Source organism: Dasypus novemcinctus, chromosome 12, assembly GCF_030445035.2.
Source record: "Dasypus novemcinctus isolate mDasNov1 chromosome 12, mDasNov1.1.hap2, whole genome shotgun sequence".
NCBI lineage: Eukaryota > Metazoa > Chordata > Mammalia > Cingulata > Dasypodidae > Dasypus > Dasypus novemcinctus.
Genome location: NC_080684.1, coordinates 21893252 through 21909473, shown reverse-complemented (window position 1 = coordinate 21909473; position 16222 = coordinate 21893252). Strand labels below are relative to the sequence as shown.

The following is a 16222-nucleotide window of genomic DNA, read 5'->3' as shown; positions in this document are numbered from 1 at the left end:
CCACATGGAAGGTCTCGGGTTCAGTTCCCGGTGCCTCCTAAAGATGACAAACAACAAGCAGACAATGCACAAAAACAATGAGCAAGACAACAAACAAACAACAAGTAAATAGCAAGCAAAAACAAAAACCAAGTAGGGAGCAGATGTGGCTCAAGCAGTTGGATGACTGCCTCCCACATGGGGGGTCCCGGTGCCTAAAGAAGGAAACAAACAACGAGCAAAGAGACAAGGGAGCCATGTCTGGCCAGGGGGACCTAGGGAAGATTAGAACCAGGGACCAGGCCAGGGTCTCACTCTTGATGATGCGGCTGCTTTCCCTCACAGCCTCATCTGGGGACATGTCCATCTCATTCACTGTGGCCAGAAGCTCCTGATAGGCCTTCAGAGCCAGGTGCATCCTGCAAGGTGAAGAAAAGAGGTGAAATGGAGGCCAGTTTAGGGCACTAACTGGCTTATGGAAACACTCTCCCCCTCCCCCAAAAGGCCACCAAAAACAAATGATCCGCCCAGTCCCTGCCTCCCCAACCTGACTCCCTGAATTCTGAAAGGGAAAAAAGTATCATCCAGAACTCAGGCATTCAGATACCCAGCCTGGCCAAGAGCCCCACTCTTTTTTAAAAAGATTTATTTATTTTCCCCCTCTTCCCTTCCTCCTGCCCTGCTGTTTTTGCTGTGTTGTCTTCTCTTCTCATTCTCTCCTCTAGGATTCACCAGGATTTGATCCTGGAGCCCTCTGATGGGGACAGAGGTTCCCTGTCAATTGCACCACCTCAGTTCCTGGTTTCTTTGCACTTCACCTTGACTCTCCCCTTGTTTCTCTTTTGATGCATCATCATCTTGCTGTATGACTCACTTGCATGGGCACTGGCTCACCACACGGATACTCGCACGGGCACTGGCTCACCAGGCAGGCACCCTTCTCTTCTTTTTCACCAGGAGGCCCCAGGGATCAAACCCAGGCGCTCCCATATGGTAGGCAGAAGCTCTATCACTTGAGTTAACGCTGCTTCCCTCTTTTTTTTTTAATATATTTTTTATTTATTTTTAAAAGACAGATTACATAAACTGTTACATAAAAAATATAGGGGGGGAAGTGACTGTGGCTCAATCAGTTGGGCTCCCGTCTACCATATGGGAGGCCCTGGGTTTACGTCCTGGGGCCTCCTTGTGAAGGCAGGCTCACCCACACTCCATGGAGTGCCGCCTGGCCTGCCAGCGCCACAGAGAGCTGACTCAGCAAGGTGATGCAACAAAAAGGGAGACAAGCAACAACGCAGAAGAGCGCGCAGTGAACAGACACAGCAGACAGCAAAAATAAGCCACGGGGGGGGGAGTAAATAAAAATATATACAGACACAGAAGGACACATAGCGAATAGACAGAGAGAGCAGACAGCATGCAAAAAGCCACAAGGGGGGGGTTTAAAAAATATTTATATAGGGGATTCCTGTATACCCCCCTCCCCACGCCTCCCACTTTCCCACTTTATAAACTTCTTTCACTAGTGTGGTACATTCATTTCAACAGACGAGCACATCTGGAGCACTGCCACACAGCACAGATTACAGTTTACAATGTAGTTTACACTCTCGCCCACTCCTGTAGGTTATAGCAGGATATACGATGTCCTGTGTCTGTCTTGGCAATGTCATTAAGATCCCCACTCTTACCCAACCACCGTCCTGCTCACCGGCGGGCCCAAGAGGCAGCTTCCTTGCGGTCAGTCAGCATCATCTCGTAGTAGTTGGTGAGGTTCTGCTCAATGAAGTGGAAGGTACGGACACTGAGGGTCTCAGAAACCAGGCCTGGCCGGAAGGAGGCAGCTCGGTTGAAGGCCATGAAGAAAGCCAAGGCCCACATGTAGTAAGTCTCATCGTGCTGCTGAGCCTTCTCCCGAAGCAGGTGATCCTAACGGCCACAGCAAAAAGACCACCCCGTGACCCCAGGGCCTCCAACTTGCCCGTCCTGAGATGATGGGCCCTGGACACATGGTGACAATGCTCTAGGATCTACAACTTCCAACTCCCTTGGTGTCCCCAGGTCTCTCCCTATTCCCTTCCCCGTCCTCTGGGGCAATTTCTGCAGTCATGCCAGTAACCCTCCCCCCCTTCCTGACCTCTTCACCACCTTTAGGGGCACCCTAAACCCTTCCCACCTGCCAGTGCACACTCCAGGTCAGCCTGGGATCCACCCGGGTAGCCCTTCTTACCCACCCCTGGCCCACCTCTCCATTCCACCCCCGGTTAGCTCCATATCCTTCCAGGCTCTCACCTTCACTGAGCCCATGAGCCGATTATAACAGTTCTCCAGGAACTCCGAGCAGAAATCTCTGAGGAAAAGTCTCACATTGAGGGCAGAGCGGCGCTGGGTGGACAGCTCCTGGGCAGCCTGGCGACATCTGGGCACCCTTCGGGGCTGCTTTCCCAAATCTGAACTGTAGTTTCGGAGCTGGGGGTGGGTTGGAGGATTAGAACTGCCCCTAAATACCATCTTCCCCTTGCAGCTTTTTCAACATCCCTGGTGCTGCAATTTTCTCAGTAGAAACTCTTAGAAGGTTCTCTCCCTCCAGTACTAAGTAGACGAAGACAAGGTGCTGATGCCAAAGCCTCTATTTCTCCCACTGCCCCCAACTTTTTAAGCCCAAGTACAGAGAAGCTTTAACTCCAGAGAACCTTATTCTTCTTAGGTCCCCAACTCCATAATGCTCCTCTCCCAGAGATTAGCAGACTCACATTGTGAAGACCTTTGTGAAAGATGAGGTCCCTGTCCCCAATGGATTTCAGCCCCTGGACAATGTAAGAGCCCCCAAATCGAGAATGCCTGAAGGGAAAAAAGGGTCAAGGGCGATGAGGAAAGTCTCTGGAAGCTTTATTCCCATTCTCTTTCATCAGCACAGCAGAGCATGTTATAATTGTAAAACGTTATCCAATCACCACTGTCCAGGAGAATTTGGCCCAAGGCCCTCAGCGTTTCATGGGAACTGGAATGGGCACGAAGGGGAGCACAGGGAGAAGAATGTGCCACCTCTCACCTGTTGCCTCGCTGGAGGGCTCGAGTCTTCTTTTCTGCCAGCTCTCTCTGGCGCAATGCCTCCAGTTCCGCCACATCTGTGCTCCGCTCGTGAGCTAAGCGCCCTTGCCCTACTCCTGCCAGCTGCTCAGGGTTCTAGATTTGGAATGAGGGAAGAGTCAGAAGGAGTCCGTACCTTCAGCTTAGTATTATGGGGAACAGACAGAAAGAGTGAACAAAACGGCACTGCTGATGGGAACCGACACTCAGGGCATGGCTGCTCCACTGTCACCTGCCTTCGCCCAGATAATTCAGCTGTTTTTACAAGAGCAATTCTGGCTGCAGAGCAGGAAAGAACCTGGGGAAGGGCACTGGGGCAACAGGACAGCTCTCACCTGGTCACGGAACATAAGAGAGATAATCTCTAGCACATGGAGGCTCCACTGCTGCTCAGCAGGCGAGCTGGCCAGGAAGAGGAGTAGGTCGTCCAGGCCACTGAGGTGAATCGCCCAGAGGAGCTGGTCATGGACACTGGCGTCATCATCGATCCTCTGAGCAGTCAATGGTGAGGGGAGAAAGGGTGGTCATTCAGTTCTACGGCCCTGCCTTGAGGCTCTCCAACTCAGTCCTTGACCAAGAGTCCTCCCCCAGCCTAGTCAGGGGACAGAAAAGTGTAACACAGACAGCTAAACTCGAACAAGCACAGAACTCAGGCTATCCAAGACCCGCACCTTCTCCTGATCAGGGTCGGCTGGGACATGAAGAATATTTCTGACCAGTAGCAGGATTCGCTCGATCAGCAAGTTGTCTTCCTCCTGTCGTTCCTCCCAGCCCTGCTCAGAAGAAGGAGAGTTAGAGGCAGGGACTCCCCGTGGAAGGCAGGCAGCATCTACCCTGGCTGGAGGACTCAGGCACAGAGGAGAATTAGGATTAAGAAGAAAGAAGAGAAAGAGTTCAAGCAGTCCTGAGGCCATGCACTGGACTACCAAGGGCTAGCACCACCTATCCAAACTCAGCATCTCCTGACAAAGCCTAGAGGAGATACAAGGTGCTAGGTGTCCCGTGCGACTTTCTCAAGGAGGGACTCACTTACCAGCTGCAACAGCTCATACAAGGTTTCACTGAAGACTCCGAAAGGCTTCTCACTGGCGAAGGCCTAAGAAACAGGGGACTGGACTGTAAGTGGCACCCACCCACTCCTTCTCCATTCCCTCCCACTCTGCCCCAGGGATCCTGCAGGAAAGCCTCACCTCTTTGTACGCCTGCAGGTATGTTAGCACCTGCAGAAAATGGTGCCGGAAGCTGGGCTCCTTGGGCACACTGCCAAAACAGAGTAAGGCTGGTTGTGTCAAGTTCACCATCAGCCTGGGGGCATAAGGAAGGAGGGAGAAAAGGTAAAGTTTCCAGGCACGAATACCAAAACCGAACAGCTCAAACACCAGCGGCTGGCCCACGGCAAATGCTGAAGGCTGGGGAATCGACCTGACAACAGCATCGAAGAGAGGCTTGTCCCGGCGGTGCTGGGTAAGGATGGGCAGAAGGTCACTCTGCAGGATTTGGGCTGCCCCCAGCTGCTGCCGCACATCTCGCGTCTCGTCCTCATGCCTCAAGTAGCGGATCAAGTCCTTCACACTCTCTTCAGGGACAGAACGAAACATTTGCGTGGAACTCTGGAAGAAGCTCCACCCAGGCCCACGTGCTTTTTCAAACCCACGGCTTCAGAAAGCCAACAGAGCTCCTCAACTCCAGCAAGTTCTTGTACCCCAGAGAGGCACTCACCCAAGCAGTCTGGTTCCTTGTGGTAGGTATCTCCCTCCAAGTACCCCAGGGCGCTACACGTGGCTAGCAGCTCGCAATTCATCATGTGCAAGCTTGCACACCAGCGGACCAACGGAGAAGGTGGGTGGGTGGAGCTGGTGAGGTAGCAATGACCAGGCCTGCAGAGACAGAAAGAGAACAAGTGCAGGGGCCTCTCCATGAAAGGGAGACAGGAACCGGACAGGGCCTGACACTCCGGCTTTCTCAATAAGCTTTTCAAGTGCTTCACTTTGATCAGAACCAAAAGGGCCACACCCAGTCCCAAAGAGCTGGGATAGCACAATACTGTAAATGTAATTACTACTACTGAATTACATACTCGAAAGAGGTTAGATGGGAAATTCTGAGTTGTATATGTTACTACAATAAAAAGTTAAAAAAAAAAAAAAATAGCCCCGGCAGAGCACTCCCACCTCTGTTCTTAACACATCATTTGAACTGAAAGGCAAAATAAAAGAGGTGGTAACAGCCATCATTCGTGGTTGCCAAAATGGGGCAAGCTAGGGCGTTGGGGTGTGTGAGAGGGAAACAAAGGAGCAGTCTTGGCAGATGTGGAAAGGAAAAGGTTATATAAGAGATCCAGGACTTCAGGTTCTAATCCCCTGAAGTTTTGGTAAAATCAGGCTGCAGAGCAACAGACAAAACAGAGGAATAAATGGGTCAGATGACCTACTGTAAAGCTCCAGGCCAGTGGAGATGAGGCAAGCCAGCAAGCTGGGCTCAGTCATTGGATTTTATTATTTTTTAAAATTTATTTCTCTTCCTTTCCCCCCACCCCCGCCAGTTCTCTGCTCTCTGTGTCCATTCACTGTATGTTGGGGGCTCAGTCATTGGAACTGGGATAAAAGAGCTCTTAAGTGGAGTTTCAGGGCAGCGGATGTAGCTCAAGCAATTGGGCTCCTGTCTACCATATGGGAGGTCCAGAATTTGATTACCAGGGCCTCCCGGTGAAGCAAGCTGGCCCGCATGGTGAGCCGGCCCAAGAGGAATGCTGGCCCACAAGGAGTGCTGCCGTGAGTGGAGGGCTGGTGCAGCAAGACAACACAACAAAAAGAGACACAGAGGAGAGACAAAAAGAGACGCAGCAGACCAGGGAGCTGAGGAGGCCCAAGAGGTTAAGTGTTTCTCTCCCATTCCAGAAGGTCCCAGGATCCTGGTGCCGCCTAAAGAGAAGACAAGCAGACACAGAAAAACACACAGCGAATGGACACAGAGAGCAGAGAGGGCACAAAAACAACGGGGGTGTGTGTAAATAAATAAATAAATAAGTAAAATATATATTTTTTAAGAGAGGAGTTTCAGCCCTCTCTCTCTCAAGAGAAGGGTTTTAATAGTAACCAAAAAATCAGCCAGGTGCTTGTGAGGATGTGTAGAAACGGCTTTCATTCATTACTAGCAGGAACGTAAAATGGCACAGCCACTTTGGAAGACAGTCTGGACGTTTCTTACAAAGCTAAACCTAGGCTTAATTACCACATCATCCAGAGATGGCACTCCTAGATATCTACCTACATGGGTGAAGAATGATGTCCACCAGAAAACTGCATGCCAATGTTTATAGCTGCTTTATTTATAATTGCCCAAAACTGGAAGCAACCAAGACGCCCTTCAATAAGGGCATGGATAGACAAATCGTGGTACTTCCAGACAATAGAACATTAGCCAATGATAAAAGAAATGAGCTATCAAGATATGAAAAGGCACAGAGGAATCTTAAATGCATACTGCTAAGTGAAAGACACCAGCCTGAAAAAGCTACATACTGTCTGATTCCATTTATATGACATCCTGGAAAAAGGCAAAACTACAGAGACAGTAAAAAAAAAAAAAAATTAGTGGTTGCCAGGGATTCAGGAGAAAAGGCAGGCGAGATGACTAGGGAGAGCACAGGGTATTTTTAGAGCAGTGCAATTATTCTGTATGAAATTCTAGTGGTGAATACATGACGCTACACATTTGTTAAAATTCATATACCTATACTACACAAAGAAAGAACCCTAATGTAAACTATGGCCTTTAGTTCATAATACAGGGTCAATATTGGTTTATCAATTGTAACAAACGTACCACACATGGTATGGGAACGCTGGACTTTTGCATATTTTTTCTGCAAACCTAAAACTATCCTTAGTTTCCAGGCTGCTATGACTAATACCACCCAAAGGGTTTGCTGAAGCAATATGAGTTTGCTGGCTTGGCTTCAGAGGTTAGAAGGCTTGCTTCCTCTTGCTGGGAGCAGTCCTTGGTCCTTGACTTTGCCTTCCCGTGGCAAGGTCCTTCCCTTCTCTTCCACGCTTCCGCTGTCCCCCGGCTTCTTTCTGTGGCCTTCTCTTTATAAGGCCTCCAGGAAGAGAGGAGGACCCAGTCTGACTCAGTTGGGCTCTACTGTAGCTTCAAAAGACACTATTTACAATGGGTTCACACCCACAGGAATGGGATTTACATTAAGAACATGTTTTTTTCAGGGGTTCCTAACTTAATCTATCATATGCTCTAAAAATAAAGTCTATTTAGAAAAAAAAAATCAGACAGGGACAAAACACTTAGAGCTGATGTTCCCATTCAGTTAGGTAGAGGCTATTCCTCGGGTCTCTCTGGCCTTATTGCCTGCTACCTGCCCTGCATCAGACCTGCATCGTACACACCCATCCAACCACCACTTCCTCTCAGATCCATGGCTTGGCTGCCTCCCCTGGCTGTCCCCATGACCACCCTAGGAACATAAACATACGAATCCAGGGAGCGGATGTAGCGCAAGGGGTTGAGTGCCTGCTTCCTATATACGAGGTCCCAGGTTCGATTCCTGGTACCTCCTAAGAACAAAAACAAATAAGCAAACAAATGAAAAAACCAGCACAGGGGAGCCAGTGTAGCTCAGTGGTTGAGTACCAGCTTCCCACATATGAGGTTCTGGGTTCAATCCCCAGCCCCAATACCTCAAAAAAAACACCACACACACATACAAAAAAACACCAAAAACAACGACAAGAAAAACACACATATCCTAAGAAACAAAGCCCCCTCATGGCCTCTAAACCTTTGCTCACTTTATTCCCTCCATCTGGAAATCCACTCTCCAAAAGTTCTAAATCAAGGAAGGAGACCTTCAAAATCCAGCTCAAATGCCACTCCTCCATGAAGCTTTCCTGGATACTCTACAGCAGGATGGGCTCTGAGGACACATAGCGCTCTGTATGTCTTCCTCGCCCAGCACTTAACTCTTTCTTAGATCAGAATTACCCAGAACAGATCTTTTCTCCCCTACTGGATGTTGTCTTACACAGAATGCACTTAATTCAGGAACTTTCTTATGGAAGACTGCAGTGAAAAATGGTTGGCTCTAACTCGGTGTAACAGAAAGAACAATGGAATGGTCAGAAGATGGGGTCAGAGCCCTGCTTCACTGGTGGCCTGTCCACTCTTAATCAAGTCAGTCTCAGCTTTCTCACTGGAAAGGAAAGGAAAGGATGCTGGGCAGTCATGGAGGTGCCTCCCGCTTGGATATCACTTCAAAAAAGAACTCGCTGTTCAGCGGCAAAGAATGTGTTTCCTCAGCTTTTGGACTGAGATGTGTTTTCCTGAGCAGCCCAGCATATAAAATAAGAAAATAACAAAACACAAACAAAAAACAAGAAAAAGGAACCATTCGTACAAAAAGAAAATTCCTCTTTCTAATGAACTCTGTAATTTGTAAAAGGCTTTCACAGGGGAAGGGGATGTGGCTCAGGTGACTGAGTTCTCATCTACCACATGGGAAGTCCGTGGTTCAGTTCCCAGTGTCTACTGAAGAAGAGCAAGACAGCAAGCTGGCATGAGGGCAGACATGGAGAGCTGACACAAGAGACACGAAAGGAAAAACTTAATGAAGGACACAACAAAGCAGAGAGCAGAGGTTCCCAGTGCCTCCTAAAGAAAACGAGCAAAACAGCACACTGAAGCAACTGGCAGGCACAGCAAGGTGACACAACAAGAGATACAAGAAGAAAAAACATAATGAGAGACACGAAAAAGCAGGGAAGAGAGGTGGCTCAAGCGATTAGGCACCTCCCTCCTACACTGGAGGTCCTGTTCAGTTCCCGGTGCTTCCTAAAGAAACAAGGAAGACAATAGACATAGCAAGTGCAATGAGGGGGTGAGGAGAAATAAATAAATAAAAATCAATCTTTAAAAAAAAGGCTTTCATAACAATATATTTTGAAACTCACAACAGACCTGGTATAATAGTATAATCATCTCCATTTTACAGATGAAGAAACAGAGGCTCACAGAGAATAAAAACCCTAATATGATGTTTACAGATGACTTATCTGTAACAATAAAGCCTTGGAGAATAGCTAGGAAAACTTTGTAATATTAAAATACAATATATCACATAAAGAGAAAAAAAAGCTATGCAGACTTCCGAGATGATGAAGGATTAGAGAGGCAGAGGGATCACTCCTCTCCCAGAAAAAGAGTCAGAGGACAGGTAGAGACTGTCTGGAGGGCTGCTCTGGGGCTTAGGACACCAAGTGAAAACTAGACACCACCCAGAAGAGAGACGGGCGAAAGGAGTCTCGGCTGGTTGGAAAAATCCCATGAGTAAATCCCATGAGGGTGCACCCATCCCAGCACCCTCAGAGCAAACAGAAGGGGGTCCCCAGACCCTGGCAGGTGGCTGCAGACGGAGGGGGTTGCAGAGGTCCTCTTCCCCCAGAGAGGGAGAGGGAGGGACACAGCATGCAGCAAGTGCAGATTTTGGCCAGTGAACTTGGTCTGCATTGGAGGGGCCGCATGCTTCCAGGCTGGGAGGGGCCACAACGTGGTCTGCCCTGAGAGCAGGCAGGGAGCTAAATATAATCTGGCTTCTCAATAACCCTCCCTACTGCCCTGGGCTTACAATTTCCTAGGAAAACTTTTAGGAAAACATTTTTGAGAAAGTTTGTGAGGCTTGGTCTGCCCTGAGGACACTGGTTCAGCACTGCCTGCCTGGCTGTGCTCACACTGTAGCATTCCCCTCCTAGCATCTGGAGGTCTGGGCTGAGAGAGCTGTCAAAGGGCGCCATCTGTTGGCAGACCATAAAAGTGCACAGAAAGAAGGGGAAAATAATAAATGAGGCAAGCAAGTGCCTTTACTGCCACCCCCTCTAAGGCCCTTTGAAACGGCCTGCACCCCATTACTGGGTCTTTTTTTTTTAAGATTTATTTATTTATTTAATTTCTCTCCCCTTCCCCCCCAACCCCAGTTGTCTGTTCTCTGTGTCTATTTGCTGCGTGTTCTTCTTTGTCTGCTTCTGTTGTCAGCGGCACGGGAATCTGTGTTTCTTTTTGTTGCATCATCTTGCTGTGTCAGCTCTCCATGTGTGCAGTGCCATTCCTGGGCAGGCTGAACTTTCTTGCACGCTGGGCGCCTCTCCTTATGGGGTGCATTCCTTGCACATGGGGCTCCCCTATGTGGGGGACACCTTTGCAGGCACGGCACTCCTTGTGCTCATCAGTACTGTGTGTGGGCCAGCTCCACACAGGTCAAGGAGGCCCCGGTTTGAATTGCGGACCTCCCATGTGATAGATGGACACCCTAAACACTGGGCCAAGTCTGCCTCCCCGTTACTGGGTCTTTAACCCTGGTTTGAGCAGTTAGACAGGGGCAATCCTAAATATCTAGAACAAGTTGAAGCAAGAATCAAAGGACAATGGTTGCACACAGCTACTTAACAGTAAATCTCAATGAACTTAAGAGTAAACTTGGGAAAGCAGATTCATCCCAATGGATAGGGCGTCCACCTACCACATGGGGGGCCCAAGGTTCAAACCCAGGGCCTCCTGACCTGTGTGATGAGCTGGCCCACACGCAGTGCTGATGCGTACAAGAAGTGCCCTGCCACGCCAGGGTGTCCCCTGTATAGGAGAGCCCCACACGCAAGGAATGCACCCCATAAGGAGAGTCGCCCAGTGCAAAAAAAGTGCAGGCTGCCCAGGAATGGCGCCGCACACACAGAGATCTGACGCAGCAAGATGATGCAACAAAAAGGACACAGATTCCGGGTGTCGCTGACAAGAATACAAGCAGACACAGAAGAACACACAGCGAATGGACACAGAAAGCAGACAACTGGGTGGGGGGGAAGGTGGGGAAGGGGAGAGAAATTAAAAAAAAAAAAAAAAGAGCAAACTCAGCAACATAATCAGATGCCTAGACATCAGCAAAAAATTACAAACCATACTTTTAAAAAAAGGAAGAAATGACTCAGGCAAAGGAACAAATCAAAGTTCCAGATGAGACACAGGACTTGAAACAACTGATCAGTGAGGTTCAAACAAATCTAAACCAAATCATGAAGCTGAATGAAAACACAGCTAAAGAAATAAATATGTGGGAAGCAGATGTGGCTCAAGTGATAGGGCTTCTACCTACCATATGGGAGGACCCAGGTTCTATTCCTGAGGCCTCCTGGTGAAAAAGAAGAGAAAGTGTGCCTGCATGGTGAGCCAGTGCCTGTGTGGTGAGCCAATGCCCATGTGGCGAGCCAGTGCCCACGTGTGAGCTGAGTGCCTGAGCAGCAGTGAACCAGTGCCCATGCAAATGAGTCACACAGCAAGATGATGACACAACAAAACAGAGAAGGGGAGAGTCAAGGTGACGCACAGCAGAAACCAGGACCTAAGGTGGCACAGCTAACAGGGAACCTCTCTCCACAACAGAGATCCCAGAATCGAATCCCAGTGAATGCTAGAGGGAAAAAAATGAGAAGACCAAAAAAAAAAGAGAGAAATAGATACAGAAGATCACACAGCAAATGGATACAGACAGCAAAAACAGCAGGGCAGGGGGAAGCGAAAGAGAGGGAAATAAAATAAATAAATCTTTTAAAAAAAGAAATAAAAGACGTTAAGAAAACACTGGGGAGTAGATATAGCTCAAGTGGTTAAGCTCCTGCTTCCCATGTATGAGGTCCCAGGTTCGATCCCTTAAAAATAAAATAAACAAACAAAAAAACTAACTCTCATTGGAGAGCAGATGTAGTTCAGTGGTTGAGCATCTGCTTCCCATTATGAGGTATTGGGAGGCACACACACACACACAAAAGACAAAGAAATATTTGAAACTTTGGGCAGAAAAATAATAGAGCTTATTGGAATGAAAGACACAATAAATGAGATTGAAAATACAACAGAGGAACACAAAAGCAGATTTGAAATCAGCAATAGAGAGGACAAAATAGCTGAAATTGAAAAGAAAAGAAAGAAAAGAGAATATGATGGAAGAAATTGAGCAGGGGCTCAGAGAGTTAAATGATAGCACAAAGTGCTCCAACATATGAGTTATGGGAGTTCCAGAAGGAAAAGAGACAGGAAAAGGGGCAGAAAGAATATTTAAGGAAATAAAGGTCAAAAATTTCCCAATTCTCATGAAAGACATGAATATATATGTCCAGGAAGCACAGTGTACTCCAATTAGAATAAATTGAAATAGACCTACCCTAAGACACATAATATTCAGAATGCCAAATGCCAAAGATAAAGAGAAAATTCTGAAGGCAGAAAGGGAAAAGAGAAACATCACACAACACTAAATGCTAATGACTAAACTCCCTAATCAAAAGATGTACACAGGAAGTGGATGTGGTGCAAGCAACTGGATTCCCATCTACCATATGGGAGGTCCAGCATTCAATTCCTGAGGCCTCCTGGTGAAGGCAAGCTGGCCCACATGGCGAGGTGGCCCACGTGGAGTGCCGCCCCACGCAGGAGTGCCAGCCAAAGCAAAGAGTTGATGCAGGAAGATGACGCAACAAAAAGAGACACAGAGGAGAGACAATAAGAGACTTAGCAGACCAGGGAGCTGAAGTGGCACAAGAGAATGATCGCCTCTCTCGTACTTTGGAAGGTCCCAGGATCACTTCCCAGAGCTGCCTAATGAGAATACAAGCAGACACAGAAGAACACACAGTGAATGGACACAGAGAGTAGACATTGGAGGGAGGGGTGAGAAATAAATAATCTTAAAAAAAAAATTTAAGGGAAAGAGGTATGGCTCAAGCAGTTGGGTGCCAGCCTACCACATCAGAAGTCCCAGGTTCAGTTCCTGGTGCCTTCTAAAGAAGACAAGCAAGACAGTGAGCTGATGCAACAGGCTGGCGTGCCGAGCTGACACAGTAAGATGACACAAGGAAACACAATGAGAGACACAGCAAGGAGGAAGCGGAGGTGACTCAAGCGATAGGGTGCCTCTCTCCCACATGGGAGGTCCCAGGTTAAGTTCCCGGTACCCCCTAAAAAGAAGACAAGCACACAACAAATACACACAGAGAGTAGACAGCGAGTGCAAACAATGAGGACGGGGGAGAGAAATAATCTTTTTTTTTTTTTAAAGAAGAAATTAAAAGAGAAATTAGTAGATATCTCAAAACAAAAGAAAATGAGAACACAATTTTTCAAAACTTATGGGTGGAAGCAGATAAGGCTCAAGCCATTGCTCCTGCCTACCACATGGGAGGTCCCAGGTTCAGTTTTCAGTGCCTCCTGGAGAAGACGAGTGAGACAGCAAGCTGGTGCAACAGATTGGCATGGTGAGCTGACGTAACAAGGAGACACGAAGAGGAAACACAATGAGAGACAACAAAACAGGGAGTGGAGGTGGCTCAAGTGATTCAATACCTCTCTTCCACATGGGAGGTCACAGGTTTGGTTCCCAGGGCCTCCTAAAGAGAAGACGAGCAGACACAGAGAGCACACGGCAAAGCTCAAACAATGGGGTGGGGGAGAGAGTAAATAAATAAAATCTTGAAAAAAAACCACAAAAAACCATGAGATGCAATAAAGACAGTGCTAAGAGGGAAATTTATAGTCCTAAAGGTCCTAATTTAAAAAGAAAGAGCTAAAATCAAAGATCCAGCTGAACATCTAGAGAAAATAGAAAAAGAACAGCAAACTAATCCCAAAGCAAAAATAATAATAATAATATTATTAATAATAAAAGTTAGAGCAGAAATGAAATTGAGACACACCACCAAAAAAACAAACAAACAAACAAAAAACAACACAATAGAGAAAATCAACAAAGCCAAAAGCTGGTTCTTTGAGATCAGTAAAATCAATAAAATTGGAAGATCCATGCTTCCTGACCATGAAGTGTATTATAAAGCTACAGTGGTCAAAACAGTATGGTATTGGCATAAAGACAGACACACTAATCAATGGAACTGAATTCAGAGTTCAGAAATAGACCCTTGTCTCTAAGTTAAACTGATTTTTGTTAAGCCTACCTAATCCACTTTTCCGGGACAGAACAGTCTCTTCAACAAATGGTGCAGGAAGAACTGGATATCCATAACCAAAAGAATGAAGGAAGACCCCTATCTCACTCCCTATAAAAGAATCTACTCAAAATGGATCAAAGACCTAAACATAAAAACCAGGACCATAAAAATCCTAGAAGATAATGTAGGTAAACATGTACAAGACCTTGTGGTAGATGGGGGTCGCTTAAACCTTATACCCAAAGCATAAGCAACAAAAGGAAAAAGAGAAAAGTAGCTAGAGGACAGACTGAAATGGCCTGGAATAAAATGTTCTTGGGTTTAGTTCACCACGGGAAGGCTGGACACTGTCCAGAAGAGAGGGGCACAGGAAAAGAATCTGGAGAGAAAAACTTTGAGTGGAAGGGGCAGTTGCAGCCACTGTCACTCTTCCCCCACCCTAAGAGCAGAGAGCTTTGAATTCTCTGGCCTTGGGCTAGTGGCTACAGGGATCCACCTCTCCAGGAAAGGGCAGGAAAAGGGAAGCATCCTAAGGCTGATTCAACTTTTGGCCCACAAATTTGGTCTCTTGTGTCCCAAGAACACTTCCAGGCAGGTAGGGCTGCACCATTGTTTGTCCTGGAAGCGACTCAGGACTAAAGAGATCAGGAACCCTCTCAATCACCCTCCCTGCTGACCCAGACAGGCCGTTGAGGACAAAGAGGGGAGTGGAACAATTTCCTACCCAGGAAAAAGGAGGGGGATACCAGCAAAGGCTGGAAAACACCCTCTGAGAAAGTCTGAATTGTGAGGCTCTTACGCTCCAAGCAGACTTCTCTCTCACATTGATCTGGTCTGTGTTGCAGTGAACACACTCTCACCAGGCTTAAACTAAGAGGGCTGCCAAAGATTACCACCTGCTGGCTGACCAAGGAAGTGCACGTGAGTGAATTAAAAGTAAGTAAGTGAGAGGGGCTTTTTCCGGGCTTTACATCCTCCTTCATCAAGACCCTTGGAAGCCAGTCTGCTGCCCAAATCTAGGTCCAGGGCCCAGATTTCAGCAACTAACAAGGACAATCCTAAAAACCCAGAACGGTTTAAACTGAGAATCAAAGAATGGCAGTAAAACAGCCTCCTGCCACTAAATCCCTACAAAAGAGAGAGAAATTGAGCAGCAGAGTAAACTCACCATCATAATCGGATGCGTAGACATCAGCAAGAAATTATAAGCCATACTATGAAAATGGAAGAAATAGCCCAAGGAAAGGAATATAACAAAGCCCCAGATGAGACACAGGATTTGAGACAACTTAATCAATGAGAATCACACAAATTTCCAAAATCAAATTAATGAGTTGAAAGAAAACATGGTTATAGAGATAAAGAACATCAAAAAAGACACTGAGCAAACACAAAGAAGAATTTGAAAACCTGAATAGAAAAATAAAAGAGCTCATGGGAATAAAAGACCCATAGGTGAGATCAAAAACACATTAGAGGGAAGTGGATATGGCTCAACAGATAGAGCATCCACCTACCATATAGGAGTTCCAAAGGTTCAATACCCAGGACCTCCTGGCTCGTGTGATGAGCCGGCCCATGCACAATGTTGCTGCATGCAAGGAGTGCTGGCCCACACAGGGATGCCCCCGTGTAAGGCAGCACCCCACGCAAGGAGTGACCCTTGTGCAAGGAGAGCCGCCCCGTGCAAAACCACAGCCCGCCCAGGAGTGGTGCCACACACATGGAGAGCTGACACAGCAAGATGATGCAACAAAAAGAGACACAGATCCCCAGTGCCATCTGATGAGAATATAAGCAGACACAGAAGAATACACAGCAAATGGACATAGAAAGCAGACAACAGGGAGTCACAGAGAAATAAGTAAATCTTTTAAAAAACCCAAAACATTACAGGCATACAACAAGACTCAAAATGATAGAAGAACAGACACCTGCACACTGATGTTCACAGCAGCATTATTCACAATTGCCAAAAGATGGAAACCCAGGTGTCCATCAACTGACAAATGAATAAACAAACTGTGATAAATACACATGATGAAATATTATTCATCTATAAGGAGAAATGAAGTCATGAAACATATGACAATATGGATGAACTTGAAGGACATTATGTGAGCAAAGCAAGGCAGGCACAAAAGGACAAATATTGT

At 47.0% G+C, this 16222-nt stretch overlaps 1 protein-coding gene across 2 annotated transcripts in view; it reads right to left on the bottom strand.

Moving 5' to 3' along the window:
- The window catches only part of TIMELESS (timeless circadian regulator), a 37581-nt gene that overhangs the window by 15597 nt on the left and 5762 nt on the right, over positions 1 to 16222 (bottom strand). For both annotated transcript variants that reach the window (XM_058307957.2, XM_058307958.2), the window contains exons 2-12: positions 4789 to 4946; positions 4492 to 4645; positions 4260 to 4374; positions 4103 to 4165; positions 3741 to 3842; positions 3405 to 3560; positions 3032 to 3165; positions 2733 to 2820; positions 2272 to 2448; positions 1691 to 1908; positions 295 to 398 (exon numbers count right to left, since the gene is read on the bottom strand). In XM_058307957.2, coding sequence (XP_058163940.1) covers positions 295 to 398; positions 1691 to 1908; positions 2272 to 2448; positions 2733 to 2820; positions 3032 to 3165; positions 3405 to 3560; positions 3741 to 3842; positions 4103 to 4165; positions 4260 to 4374; positions 4492 to 4645; positions 4789 to 4873 — 1396 coding nt within the window. In that variant the 5' untranslated portion in view covers positions 4874 to 4946. The remainder of the gene's footprint in view (positions 1 to 294; positions 399 to 1690; positions 1909 to 2271; positions 2449 to 2732; positions 2821 to 3031; positions 3166 to 3404; positions 3561 to 3740; positions 3843 to 4102; positions 4166 to 4259; positions 4375 to 4491; positions 4646 to 4788; positions 4947 to 16222) is intronic.